We start from the raw sequence: 12,409 nt of genomic DNA, 5'->3' as shown, positions 1-12,409 counted from the left end.
AGAAAGCCATTCATTTTTATATTTATCAATGATCCTACACAAACTCTTTCCTCCACAATCGATCATTCTTTATCGGGAATAACACTTCCTTCCTTCATGTCAAAGGATTTTGTAGAGGTGATCGAATCAAGTGAACAAAACCATCTCCATATCCATTATTACAGACAAGACATGCTGACATCAACGCCAACGCCAACACCAACACCAAGCATCACAAAAATATCGACAGCAAGCATTACAAAGACACCAACAACAAGAAGCCTATGTTCTATAGAACCGATTAATGATATAAAGGAAATAAACAACTGTAGACTCTGCGGACAAGCGTTTGATAGCTTTATAATCCTATCTTCTTCATCTTTTCTGTACCTCATCGATCAGGTTCATTATTATTCTTACTCAATAGCACATAGCATGCAGCTCACGAAAGAGTGAATTTAGATTATTACCTAGAAATGCTATTGACGGATAGAAAAGAGATTGTTTTTGAGAAAACAGTACACATAACATGCGCAGTATCCGCATTTCAAGTCCAAACAGTGAAACATTACATATCTTTGCTATCCTTTTGGAAATATGAGGTGGCGATTCAAAATCCAACGACTGTTCTTCTCACTGTCAAAACAATATGGATATTTCATTGTAGAGAGTGCCTGCAATTGATGGATTTGCTACAACCCGAAGTGACTTTCTGGAATACATTGACTTCCTTGCTTCTCTTCATGTATCGGAACACCAATATCACTTGTATTCGCCTCCATCCATTCGTCGACTTCTTGCCCAACGTGTATGGGAGGAATACTGCACATAATATGTCTTTAGGCATGCAAGAATGCTGTTCGATTTAATACGAAGCTGAGTCTGGCTGACTGCGAGTCATTAATAGCGGAGATGAAGAAGTGCAGAGATCCTTTAAGTTGTGCACATGGAAGACCAACCGTGTGCCGACTCCGCCTGAAATAGAGTATAAAAAAGGGAATCAAAACGTGTTTTGTTGATAAAAATGAACAAGAGTATCAAGGTCTAGAGTTGGCTACATAGAAAACAAAACATGAAAGAAAGGTGTAGACATATGGTTGTACCCATCTTGATATGCAAAGTGGCTTAATTTCCTTTAGAACAACATCAAATCTAATGCATGCTTTTTTGTTAAAAATGTACTCTCTCACTTTCCATCCATCCCAAGCAAAAAAGACTTCTTCTCAATCCCCGCTAACTCCACTATATCCAACAAACAAAACAAGAACGATGAATACTACTCGTATTAAACCGTACCCGAATTGAATTCGAGCTGCTCTTGAATTGTCGCGAATCTATCATTGACTCTTTCCCCTTTCCCTACCAATGCGTCGTTCTCTTTCAATAATCGGCGTTTCCTTTCCTTTATTAATATAAATCGTGTTGATCTATCCCTCACTCTTCCTTTCCTTTCTTACCATGGCGGGATAAAGCTCTAACTGCGTTCCACTAAACGAAATATCGCTTATGCCAAACCTTCGGGTCTGCGGACCATACACCTGCGGTTTCCCCACTCCAAACAACTGCTTGTACAATATAAACAGCAGCTTTCGGAACTGCGGATTGAAGCGACTGCGAGATCCCAGCAGTTCCCAAATCTTCTCGGCCAGCAGAAAGCCATCCGTGTTGCCTTCCTCAAAAGAAGGCAGAATCGGCTTCTGCATGCGCGTTGTCTTCAAATAGAACTCCGAAATAGGGACAAATGGGTTCATCACTTCTGGATTGAGGAGATAATCCAGGAAAGCGACAGGAACGGATGGGTCCGGATCTGCTTGCGCGTGACTCAAAATCCAAAGGAACGAGGAAACCCACTCCCTTGAATTGTTCTCCTTTCGAAGAAGAACACGCACCAAACAACGATAGGCTTCGCAGCGAACCGCTCTACAGAGTCAATAGAGGAAACAAAAAGGTCTACGCAGGATACGAATGCTCGATGTAGTGAGTGAAAATGGGCGACACGGGGAATCGACCGCTCATTTCAAACACAGATTTTGTATAGAGTGCAGCGACCAGAACGGCTCCTTTGAAGGACGGAGAAGGGTACGAAAAGAAGCTCGAAATCACCTCGTTGCATTGCTCCAGCTGCTTTTCTCCCAGCGAGTTGTCTCCTTGCAGGTCGCCGAGATGCGAGATGCACTCGTACATCGCTCGCGTCTGCACCGAGGCGAGCGAGTAAAGCAGGGCAGCGATGTATTCCTCGTCCGCATCGTAGACCAAAGGAGAGGAAACGTAGTCGTGGGAGCGCAGCTGGTCGAGAAGGAAGTCGAGAATGTCGTTGGGGGTAAAACTAATCCTCAATGCTTCCACTCACTCCGACTCGTCATGATCTCGAATGAGAGCGAGACTTGTGATGATGCCTCGACGGGTCATGCATTCATCGTCGTCGTAAATCACAGGACGAATGCTGGAATCGTCGTACTGGTACACTTTGAAGAAGTTCATCAGATCGGTCTTTCCCTTGTCTTGCATTTCCGGGCGCTCGTCTGCAGGCGAACAACGTTGCCACTGAACGAACGACAGCAGCGCTTCCTGTCGGATTCCTCTACAAGGTAGGCCGAATTCCATAATCCCTTACAAAAAGTCTTCGTGTACTCCATCGTCAAACACATCGATCGGCCCAATATCCGGAATAATATCCTGCTTGCTCCTCTCTCTCTTAACGCTCTTATGCTTCTCCATCATCTTCTTCTTGGCCTCTTTTTTGTAGTCTTCAGGAATCACCAAATCGTTCCAAGGCTCGCCTTTATTCAGATAGGCTTGCTTCTTCTTTGGATCATTCAGTTTGTCTTTCAGTCGCTTCTTGAAGAAGTCCTCCAGCTTTATATTTTCGCCCTGCTTGATTTTCTCCATCAGAATATCGTAGAACGCGTGCTGCTTGGTGTATTCCTTGTTATCCTGAAACTTCTTCTTCTTCGCGGGCTGCTGGAAAAAGATCAACGACCGCAGCGCCAGCACGCGATCGAACGTATCCTGACATTTCTCAAAGGTGCTTATCCACATTCGGAGCGTCTGGCACACGATGAAAGAAGCGTACCAAGAATGCAAGGGATCGGGACGAATGAAAATGGTCTGATCCATTTTCTTATCGTTCTCTTGCTTCTACGAATCACAAACACCATCCTGCATTACGTGCGATTTTGCCTGCGAATACGTGTGATCGATGTAGGGATCATTGTTCGTGAAGTCCAGCATTTCCATGTAGATTCCGGTTCCCTCCGTTCGCTCAATCGAAATAATGTTCTTGTTTACAAAGTCTTTGTTCAGTCGCTCCAGATGCAAGGTCGATATCTTTTGTGTTTTTCGGAACGAAAACTGAAGATAGAAGCGATCATACCCGTTTCGCTCCACCATAATCGTTTGGAAATTATCGTCTCGGAACGACAAGTTATCCGAAATCAAACACATAAACGACTCTGTGGATAGATTCGTCACGATGTTTTTCAAATACTTCACGTTCTCAAAGTCTGGATCCCACTCTGATACATTAAAAAACTCCGCTGCGACCTACTTCCACAATCGCCACCTCGATTCTCGCAGCGTGGCATCTTTCCATTCGCATAACAGATAGGAATCTTCATTCCCGAAAGAGAAGGAATCGTCGCATTCTCTCCCAGCATCGTCACATCGCAAGTATCGTAAGGATTCGTTGTCTGGATAGGCTTCTCGCGACTGCCAAACATGTCAAAATGCGAGTTTATGCTCTCCGTCACAGAGGAAGCAATGGACACTAGTCATCAGACTGCTTGCGCAAACCAACATCGCTCGTCCTCATCTCCAGAACCGTTTGCTAGGGACAGGAGGGATCGGATGCTCGTCTACGTCACACACACGCTCCAAACAAACGTTATCTCTTGGCATCTCGATGTCTTGCTGGAACCGAACATGCGGCGCAGAATTCACCGAAGCCAACTGGGATAATCCTTCTGAGAATGAGACACTTCGCTCTTCATACCCGCTCCGGACTGGGCAGTTTCGATCGTACGGACACGTTTGGAAGCAGGCTCAGGAAAACGCATATCCAGAGAAGAGCGACTGAGCACACTTCCTTCGATCCATTGCAGAGAGGAGCGAAAGGAGGACAGATCGCTGGGCTTCGAGTCGTTCGTCCCCTTGGCAAGAAGCTTCGAGAGAGGCAGCAGCATCACGATGGCTTGATGAATCGCGCTCTGTTCCTCTAATCGCTGATAGCACGTGTGAATCATCGAGTGAAGCAACTGGTAAAAGTAGCTCTCACCGCACTGCTGCGAGATGAGAGAAATCACGATCGGCGATTTCACAAAGAACAGAGGCGTCAAAAAGGGGGAATTCGAGAATACAGCGCCATTCCCCGCGGCCAACGGACGATTGTTCATGATGGTTGATCGATTTCCCTGGTCCGTCGAGATTCCAGCAATCAAATCCTCGATGAAAAACGCAGCATCTCGAAATCGCAGCGTTAAATAGTCCGCCGTTTCCTTGTTGAACGCATACTCCATGAACTTCATCCCCAGAAAAGAAGAGATTCCCATGCAAATCCAGCTATCCGACCATGTGAGCGGCTGGATCAAGATTCCATAGTACTGGAAGGCGAGACAGAGACAAATCAAATGATGAAACTCGGGGATATGGCTGAAGTCCTGCTCATGATAAAGCCACCGATTCAGAGTACCTTCTCTCCGATCAGCTGATTGCGATTGATCAAAATCAGTCCATACGAGACCGAGTAGGGCTCTGGAGAATCGGTTACGAACGCCACAACGGTCGACTGAATGAGCTTATAATGCAAAATCGAATCGTTCATGATAATACTATCGAGAAAACTGACTGCCTTGTCGACGGTCGCCGCGGCTATCCATCAGTCAGCCCATCGGACACTACCATAGTTGATCATGTAGTGATGGACTCGCGTAATCGCAGCGATGATTTGGTTCTCGTGCGTCTTCACTTGCTCGTGGAACTCGCCGGCCACAAATCCGATCGAGGATGCGGACATGGGCGTTTGAGAGGAGAAGAGGAAGATGGTTTTCTGATCGCCTTTCGTTCTACTGAGCACACGCGACCTCGCCCTACAGTGTTTTCTTTACCAGCTTGCCGCTTGCCCACACAGAGAAGGTCGAAGGAACGATGATCTCCAGCTCCCAAAGACAGCGCTCCAGCTCGTTGTCGATGCACGGCACCCACGTTCTCACTCCGTTACAGAGACTTTCCTCCTGCTTGCCAGAGAAAAACGAACTCCACGAATACACGTGCGGAGTGGGGTCCGTGCGAAAAAAGATTCCAACTTCAGGATTCTTCAGTGTGTAGCGGATCTGGATCTCCAGAGGGTTGTGCTGGTACACGCCACTCCACACTTTGTGATCGCTGGGAGGCAACTTGAAACCAGGAATGGAACGCAACGATTCGGCCTCGTTTGTGCTGGAATACTGCTCAATAACAATGTGATCTTTCGAAGAGTCGTACTCACGACTTTGCTCTTCTTCTAGGTTTAGACGATTCACCAGCCCCATATAACTTCCACGGTTCATTAACGTCAGTTTCACACTTTGGGGTATCTCGATTATCAACTCGCCGTCCTTCGATGCGTTCAAGTCAAGAAACCAGAAAATAGTATCAACAAAAGGATATTGCCAACCCACCACGAAGCATTGTATAGTATGATTTTAAATCACGTACTGTGTCATACACCACCTTGTCCATGTAATCAAAGTAAGAAAAGCGCGCTGGAACCTAACGCGTTAGACTTCCCACTATCCAATTCATACATTGTTTACATGCACTGACAGAACCTCACACTGACGGCAATTGAGTCGAATATCGCGAAGAGTGCTGAAATGAGGCACAAGACAAATATTTGTGCATCCATTAATGCATTTATTTTCTATATCTAGAGAAATATCCATGCAACATATTCTAATTACCAATATCGAGAGACACTTGTTGTTTGATTATACTACTCCCAATTTCTGTCTTGAATCGCTGAAACCCAGAATCATTGCGAGACGCCATAATTGAGAAAATAGAATAGTTTTCTGAGCTTTGATTATGGAGTGGATGATTTAGATTTGAATATGAGTGATGGGAATGGAAATAGAAAAGGTGCTACTCTCTAAAAAACTACTTGGATGGTTTTGATATTGCTTTGTTGTTCTCCCTCTCTCAGCGAATTCCTATAGAGTGAATGGGAAGTGTAATTTGTTCCCAAAAGAATATTTCGAGGATCCTTTTCGTTCCTGTTATAATGAGCCTTGCTGGTTTGTTTGTTTGTTTGTTTGTTTGTTCAAGCATATACAGATAGAATATTGACCGTGAATATTGGAGAATATTCTACTAGCCTTGTTTTCACTTTGAATAATCGCCAGTATTGGAGTGGTTTGTTTTCCAACTTTTCCCTCCAACTATTTTTTGACAAGTTTCAATAATGGAGGAAGAAGAAGACATATTTGCATTCGACTCGCTATTCTACACAGAACCAAACAGTAGAGAACAAGCGAAGGTCAGTTTGGTGGACCAAGTATTTCAAAGAAAGCTGTATTTCTGTCCCACACATGTGATATATCCGTCGACCCATACTCTCGATCGACTGCATGCGAAGGTACGGATAAGCAGAACAAATCAAAAGATAGATTCTAGTTGACACCATCGATTCTGAGTATATTCGGTTTTTCTACGGTACTCCTCTCTGCAGCCGTTCTCGCGTGTGTGACATCGTTCAGTTCCACGAGTATTTGATTGTTCTTTCTCGGAAAGGGGCGTGCCAAGCGTATGACTGTCGATCCTATCGTCGCCACATGTTTCTAAACCCCTCCAAGTTCGATATCATTCAAACAGTTTTCGTGAATCACTTGAATGACCAGCTGATCATCGTGTCGTACCATTGTGTGGATGGAAAGAACGTTCTACAATGTCGCAGTGTGACAGCGGAGTTGACTTTGCGTTAAACTCTAATCCAAAGAATGATCGACCAGCGCGACTTGAGCGAAGGAACGCTTCTCTTTCAGGACGACTATTTCACATCTCCGAGCTATTTTGAGTTTGACGAATACAACGAAGTCATCATCACCTTCTGTGCCTCGAAGCAGTACAAACAACACATCGGTGTAATACAAAGCGAATACAAGGTATGGAGACAGCGGGACTATTCCTTCCTCTACTCGATCTCCGATGAAAGAATCCAGGAAGTGCGCGTGGGGTCGATGCGGTTCGTGCGAGTTAACGATAGAAAGGGGATGATTCTGGTGGCGCAGGAAGCGCACTTCATTCCCACAGGCGACTTATTGGTGATGCCCATCATGGTACTCGCTCTCCACACAGGCGAAATCATCTACCGAGCCAACTTCTTCCTTCACAGCACCAACGAGGTGGAGTTTCTGGAGGTTTTCGAAGAGTACATTTTCATCAAGCAGCGAGATCACCGTCTCGTTATCTACAGCGTAGCCCACCTCCGCAGCACATCCCATCCCTAGATGGTTCACAATCGAATCGTGAATCTAGCTCCGCCTCAAGGCTTCGACTCCAAATTGATCGTGTTTCTGAACTACCAGGAGCTCTTCCTCGTGTTCTCCAAGACCTCCATCGATATTTACGATCGCCATCTCGCGAGAAAAGCCTCGTACAGCCATGGGTCGGGTGATTAGGAGATTGGAGAAGAGCTATCCCTATGCAGACAACACCTACGAGAATATCGCGTTTATCTCGGAGACGCAGGACATCTTGGTGTGCTATTACAACGACCGCCTTCGTACAGGAAAGATCGACATGTTTGACCTGCTGACAGGAGAACACTTGTTCTTCCGCGACAGTCGCTCGATGAACCCCTCGGATAACTACGGACTGGAGGACGTCAGTGGATTGTTCTTTGATTTTGAACGCGACAAGCTGTACACAGGTCCAAGTGGGAATAGCCATTCACAGATAGGCACACGAGCAGGATTGATTCATGTTTGGTCTGCATGACGTGTTTGTTTCACACTTTTAGCAGGAAATGATAGAGGTGAAAGGGAAACTCCGCGTATTGAATGCTTGTATCAGGGTAATGCAATAGGTACTATATGACTTCACCGGAACAGACACAAACCAACTTTCTGTTCAAGCAGGAAATATTATCCTCTGGAATGGCGGTTCTCTTTCTGATAGCTGGATCTTGTGCTCGCTGAAGACAAAAGTGCGATAACTGGGTGTGTGTGAAATCTTAGGTCGGCTGGGTTCCCTCTTCGTACGTAGAGTTGCTGGAGGAGAAGAAGAGCAATAAGAACAGGAAACTGTCGAATTCATCTGTCAATTCTGACTCACGTCGAAGTTTACGAAAATCGATTTGTCTCCGGTACACATTTCTGAGCGTAATTGATGTAGATGGGAGGGCGTAGTTGGTAAGAGAAAGAGTGTAAGGAGTAGGACGAAGGAACTGGAGCGACTGAGGAGGAATGGAAAGTAGGAAACTGTGGTTGGCTGCTCTTCGAAGTGTGTGGATTCAATTTGCTTCGTGGAGATAATAGCGAACTCTTCTGCATTCGAAAAGGGAACAATCCTCCAAATGGCCTCCTCCTCGGAAAAGGAGGTGCAGGTTATTTCCCAATCCTCGGTAGACGCTGTTAGTGGAGTGCCAAGTAGATCGTGACCCTTCCCAAAACCCAGTGCATCTTGACCTCCAAATCACTCCCAGCTTCAGAGTGCGTTTCTCTCTCCGTTCTTAAAGGACTGGTTGATAGCAAGTCCGAACGTGAGTCTAAAAGTCCGGGTCCTGGGCAATTCTATTCGAGTGACAATTCGAAGGGATATCATTTAGTTTGTTTGAAGGTGCAGAATGAATCGTAGTGCATTGGATTTGACGAGGGATACTGCTCAACAGAGGAATGCTCCCCGACTCACGAAAATGAATATGTACCAACACACTATTCACTTTCGCATTGGTAGTGTATGTATTTTTAATGTCATTTTGATGTTTGTTGCTCGATCTATACAATATCCACAACGTATCCGGTTCCTATGGAAGCAGCAACAGGCTTTTCATCGATTTCTGTCTGCTTCCTGTGAAAAGCCTTGTTTCGTATCTCCAGGGACACTGTAGTCATCGTTCAGTCAGGTTCTATCTAGACATCTCGTGAGCACGCCCATCGGTTGTTTGAGTGATATCAGCGATCGCGTACTGAGTGTGCTAAAAGAATCGGACGTTGTTCTGTGTGAAGATACGCGAACTACAGCTTTTTTGTTATCTCGGTTTCATTTTCGCTAGCAAGTGACGGACTAGTTTTGGAATCCGGCGTGAATTGATATCGTTGAACCAGGAGAATGAGCAAGCTCGTCTTTCGTTCGTTCTCTCCCAACTGCAACAGGGCAAATCTGTGGCAATTGCCAGCGATGCAGGAACTCCCTTGCTATCGGATCCTGGGTCTCTTGTAGTGAAGACGTGTGTGGAGGGCAAGTTCCGCGTGACGCCTATTCCCGGAGCGAACGCAGCGATTTGCGCTCTGATTTGCAGTGGATTTTACTCCACCCCTTTCAGTTTTTACGGGTTTATCAGTCGTAGTGGGAAAGCTCGCTGTGAAGTGTAAAAGCTTGCTCCATCTTTGTTGTAGACTTGAGGAGATCTCTGGAAGCAGGTATGCGTCCATTCTGTACGAATCTCCCCATCGCATTGTATCGACAATGAACGAGTTGAAAGGGTACTTGGAGGAGGATCGTCGTGTGTGCATTTGCAGAGAGCTAACGAAGGTTCACGAATCGATCGAGCACACGACGATCGGCAATGTAGATGGAGAGAAGCTGGTTCTGAAGGGAGAATACACTCTGGTTGTGGAAGGGAAGCGAGAATACTCCAATCGCCACCCAAAGATCGCTTCGGTCGTAGACGAGAAAGCAATGAAATGCATGGACGTGCTTCGAGCGGAAGGCGTGTCACGCACGGTGATTCAGCGTGTGATGAAGGAAGTGTTCAATGTAGGGATGGTTCGCGATTTGGATCTAGCTGTCGGGATCTGCGGTAAAGAAGGTCTTGTATCCATCCTCGTTTGTTTTCCTCAAACACACGAATTGTAAATCATGCCCTTGGCTACAGAGGCACGCGTCGCTTTCCCACAAAGCGACTCCACGAGTTGAAGAGCGAATTCTGCGACAGTTCCGGGACCTTGGGATGTGACTAGGGAGTAGAAACTGAAAGGAACGCAAACTGCAGTTCCCAGAAACGACCACTTTGTCGTTCACATAGTGCTCGATATCTTCCTTAAAGCTCTACAGTTAACGGGACACAAGGAAAGAACAGGATAGCAGGTTGCCTTTACACCCTCCAAGAGATTATGAGACTAGGAAAGAAGATTCGAGTGACCAATACAGCAAAGACAACAGCGGGAGAGGCACAGATGGCAGCATAAATGCGTCCTTCTTCCTTCTGTTTTTCTAAAAGCTTGGAAAGCGTCTTACTATCACGGAGATGTTCCTACAACAGGCAAAAACGACAGAAACCTACTGCTCCAGGAAGACCACCCGGCAAAACAATGGCATCAAAGGTTTCGTCTTTTACATCTTTCAGCAGAGCATCCGCAGTCTACGAAAATCAAATAGAAACAAAATATCTACTATTATCGTTCCCTTGCTACATTTGACAGTTTTTTGATGATCCACGGATGCAAGTGTAACATTCACCTTTCCACGTCGTAGCACGTCGACGATACCAATGGTTTCCAATTCTTCGGATCCTTCAGAAACAGCAACAAGAGCTCGAGGCATTGCAGTAGAAAACTAAGGGAAACAGGATCTGTAATGGTTACAGTACGTAATACAAATCTGGAGAGCATAAAATGAGCTTGTTTCCAAAATCCTTTCTGCCGTTTTTATTTCATCTCTCATATTATCTTCTTTATCGATATATATATTTTGGCATATATTTCTAGAAATAGTATGCAGCAGTATCGAAGCAAGTTATCCAGTGGTTTTGATGAGTGTTCCTTAACTAAGCTCATTTCCACCCAGCCATTTTACTACTTATTTTATATCATGAATGTCATTCATTTGTAGCTGTTACAAAACGGAATAGTTCAAACACAACCTTTTGTTGAAACACTATATAGCAATAGAACACAGTAGACTGGATCTGTCTATAGAAACAGAATGAACGTAGTGAAAGAAACAACAACATGGCTATCCCCTTCTTTGTCCCTGAACTACCACATGATAATACATCCCGACTGTGAGTTATCTCCATTGAAACAGCTGGATCTCACAAGAAAAGGTTTTCTGTTGGTATTGTTTGCTTTCACGCGATGCAGGCTAATATTCTATAAGAAATAGAGACGAGAATTGTTCAATTTGGAAAAAAGAGGATTTGACACATAACAAGAATAAGTCCTATTATTGGAAAAGCAGATATCTTACAAATGGATAGCATCGAAGAGAAATCGGTAAACTGCACACTCTATTGACTACTTTTTAGATAAATAAAAAATACTGCTTGAGGGAGAGTATTAGTCGTAGGTGTGAATTCGAGGAGTTGATCGTAGTTTGTATTGTCTGTACTCTTCTTTCCATAATATTTGTTTATCATTGGAGGCCTTTGCCGAGTTTTCCTGTCGCTGAATATTGTTACGATGTTCCACGTATTAAAAATAATACTGAAGTGTTCTATGTTGGGAAAGATGCTTGTAATACTATGAATCAAACGAGCTTCGCAATTCAAAACTATTTTGGCTTAGTTTCTTTACAGATCGAGAGTAACAGCTTCCAATTTGTAAATTCCTTTGTATTGAATACTTTACCGAAGTTGAAGGAGATTCAAATAGGAGACAATAGTTTTGAGGGTTTATCTAGTCAGAGTGGCTATCGATTCAGCATTTCCAAATGTACTCAGCTGAGCTCTGTTTCTATTGGGAGAAAGTCATTTTCTCAGTATTCTGATGAATTTGAGATTCGAGAATGTCCTTCTTTAGAGCGGATCGTCCTCCAGGGATTCAACTTCCAATCGCCTCGCCTGGTGTTAGATGGTACTTCTTTTGCTGCCAACGTGCTATTTAGAATCACTTCATTTAACGAAATTGTCTGTTTTCGAAATCGGTCCCTCGAGTTTCTGGAATACGGAGCAGTTTGAAATCAATAGTTTGCCGAACCTACAATCGATCACAATCGGTGATGAAAGTTTTAATGGAGCGATACAAGATCATTCATCTTTCCAAATTGCAAATTGTGGGAAAATAGAATCTGTTATTATCCCCAATTCGAGTTTCCTCTATTATAGGTCCTTTACCATACGCAACTGTTCAAAGGGAGCCGAACCACGTACTTCTGGAGACTCTACTTTGACATACTTAATGTATGAAGAATCTGATCCTATGACTGGATAACAGAAGACCTAACATGTAACAAAATCGCTCCAAGCAAACCGTATTTTTCTTGACCTGCTTTTTCTGTTTCATAGAATCAGAAAATA

General features: G+C 44.5%; 6 protein-coding genes; 4 read left to right on the top strand and 2 right to left on the bottom strand.

Moving 5' to 3' along the window:
• Nucleotides 1-3,914: 3,914 nt before the first annotated feature.
• GSBLH_T00006962001 (uncharacterized protein) lies at nt 3,915-5,522 on the bottom strand (the record flags this gene model as incomplete). Its single annotated transcript, XM_013038635.1, has 4 exons — nt 3,915-4,634; nt 4,667-4,845; nt 4,876-5,039; nt 5,068-5,522. 4 exons carry the CDS (start codon nt 5,520-5,522, stop codon nt 3,915-3,917), a joined length of 1,518 nt encoding a protein of 505 aa, XP_012894089.1.
• Nucleotides 5,523-6,415: 893 nt separating this feature from the next.
• On the top strand, nt 6,416-6,935 carry GSBLH_T00006069001 (uncharacterized protein; the record flags this gene model as incomplete). The annotated part of the gene is made up of 2 exons (XM_013038634.1): nt 6,416-6,589; nt 6,621-6,935. The coding sequence occupies 2 exons, from the start codon at nt 6,416-6,418 to the stop codon at nt 6,933-6,935; spliced, it is 489 nt and encodes a 162-aa protein (XP_012894088.1).
• Nucleotides 6,936-6,950: 15 nt separating this feature from the next.
• GSBLH_T00006068001 (uncharacterized protein) lies at nt 6,951-7,950 on the top strand (the record flags this gene model as incomplete). Its single annotated transcript, XM_013038633.1, has 5 exons — nt 6,951-7,195; nt 7,217-7,427; nt 7,461-7,606; nt 7,632-7,888; nt 7,913-7,950. The coding sequence occupies 5 exons, from the start codon at nt 6,951-6,953 to the stop codon at nt 7,948-7,950; spliced, it is 897 nt and encodes a 298-aa protein (XP_012894087.1).
• An 847-nt stretch (nt 7,951-8,797) lies between these two features.
• GSBLH_T00000428001 (uncharacterized protein) lies at nt 8,798-9,977 on the top strand (the record flags this gene model as incomplete). Its single annotated transcript, XM_013038632.1, has 5 exons — nt 8,798-9,057; nt 9,088-9,210; nt 9,242-9,541; nt 9,570-9,887; nt 9,923-9,977. 5 exons carry the CDS (start codon nt 8,798-8,800, stop codon nt 9,975-9,977), a joined length of 1,056 nt encoding a protein of 351 aa, XP_012894086.1.
• Nucleotides 9,978-10,010: 33 nt separating this feature from the next.
• GSBLH_T00000427001 (uncharacterized protein) lies at nt 10,011-10,728 on the bottom strand (the record flags this gene model as incomplete). XM_013038631.1 has 6 exons in its annotated part: nt 10,567-10,728; nt 10,457-10,534; nt 10,322-10,426; nt 10,251-10,292; nt 10,161-10,221; nt 10,011-10,129 (listed from the first exon to the last, which is right to left on the bottom strand). The coding sequence occupies exons 1-6, from the start codon at nt 10,714-10,716 to the stop codon at nt 10,011-10,013; spliced, it is 555 nt and encodes a 184-aa protein (XP_012894085.1). The 5' UTR covers nt 10,717-10,728.
• A 635-nt stretch (nt 10,729-11,363) lies between these two features.
• Nucleotides 11,364-12,282, top strand: GSBLH_T00006067001 (uncharacterized protein; the record flags this gene model as incomplete). The annotated part of the gene is made up of 5 exons (XM_013038630.1): nt 11,364-11,387; nt 11,420-11,456; nt 11,487-11,966; nt 11,998-12,165; nt 12,218-12,282. The coding sequence occupies 5 exons, from the start codon at nt 11,364-11,366 to the stop codon at nt 12,280-12,282; spliced, it is 774 nt and encodes a 257-aa protein (XP_012894084.1).
• Nucleotides 12,283-12,409: the final 127 nt, after the last annotated feature.

The sequence above is a fragment of the Blastocystis hominis genome (genome assembly GCF_000151665.1).
Source record: "Blastocystis hominis, Singapore isolate B (sub-type 7) whole genome shotgun sequence assembly, scaffold_0".
Classification (NCBI taxonomy): domain Eukaryota; class Bigyra; order Opalinata; family Blastocystidae; genus Blastocystis; species Blastocystis hominis.
This window is presented reverse-complemented; position numbering and strand designations above follow the sequence as displayed.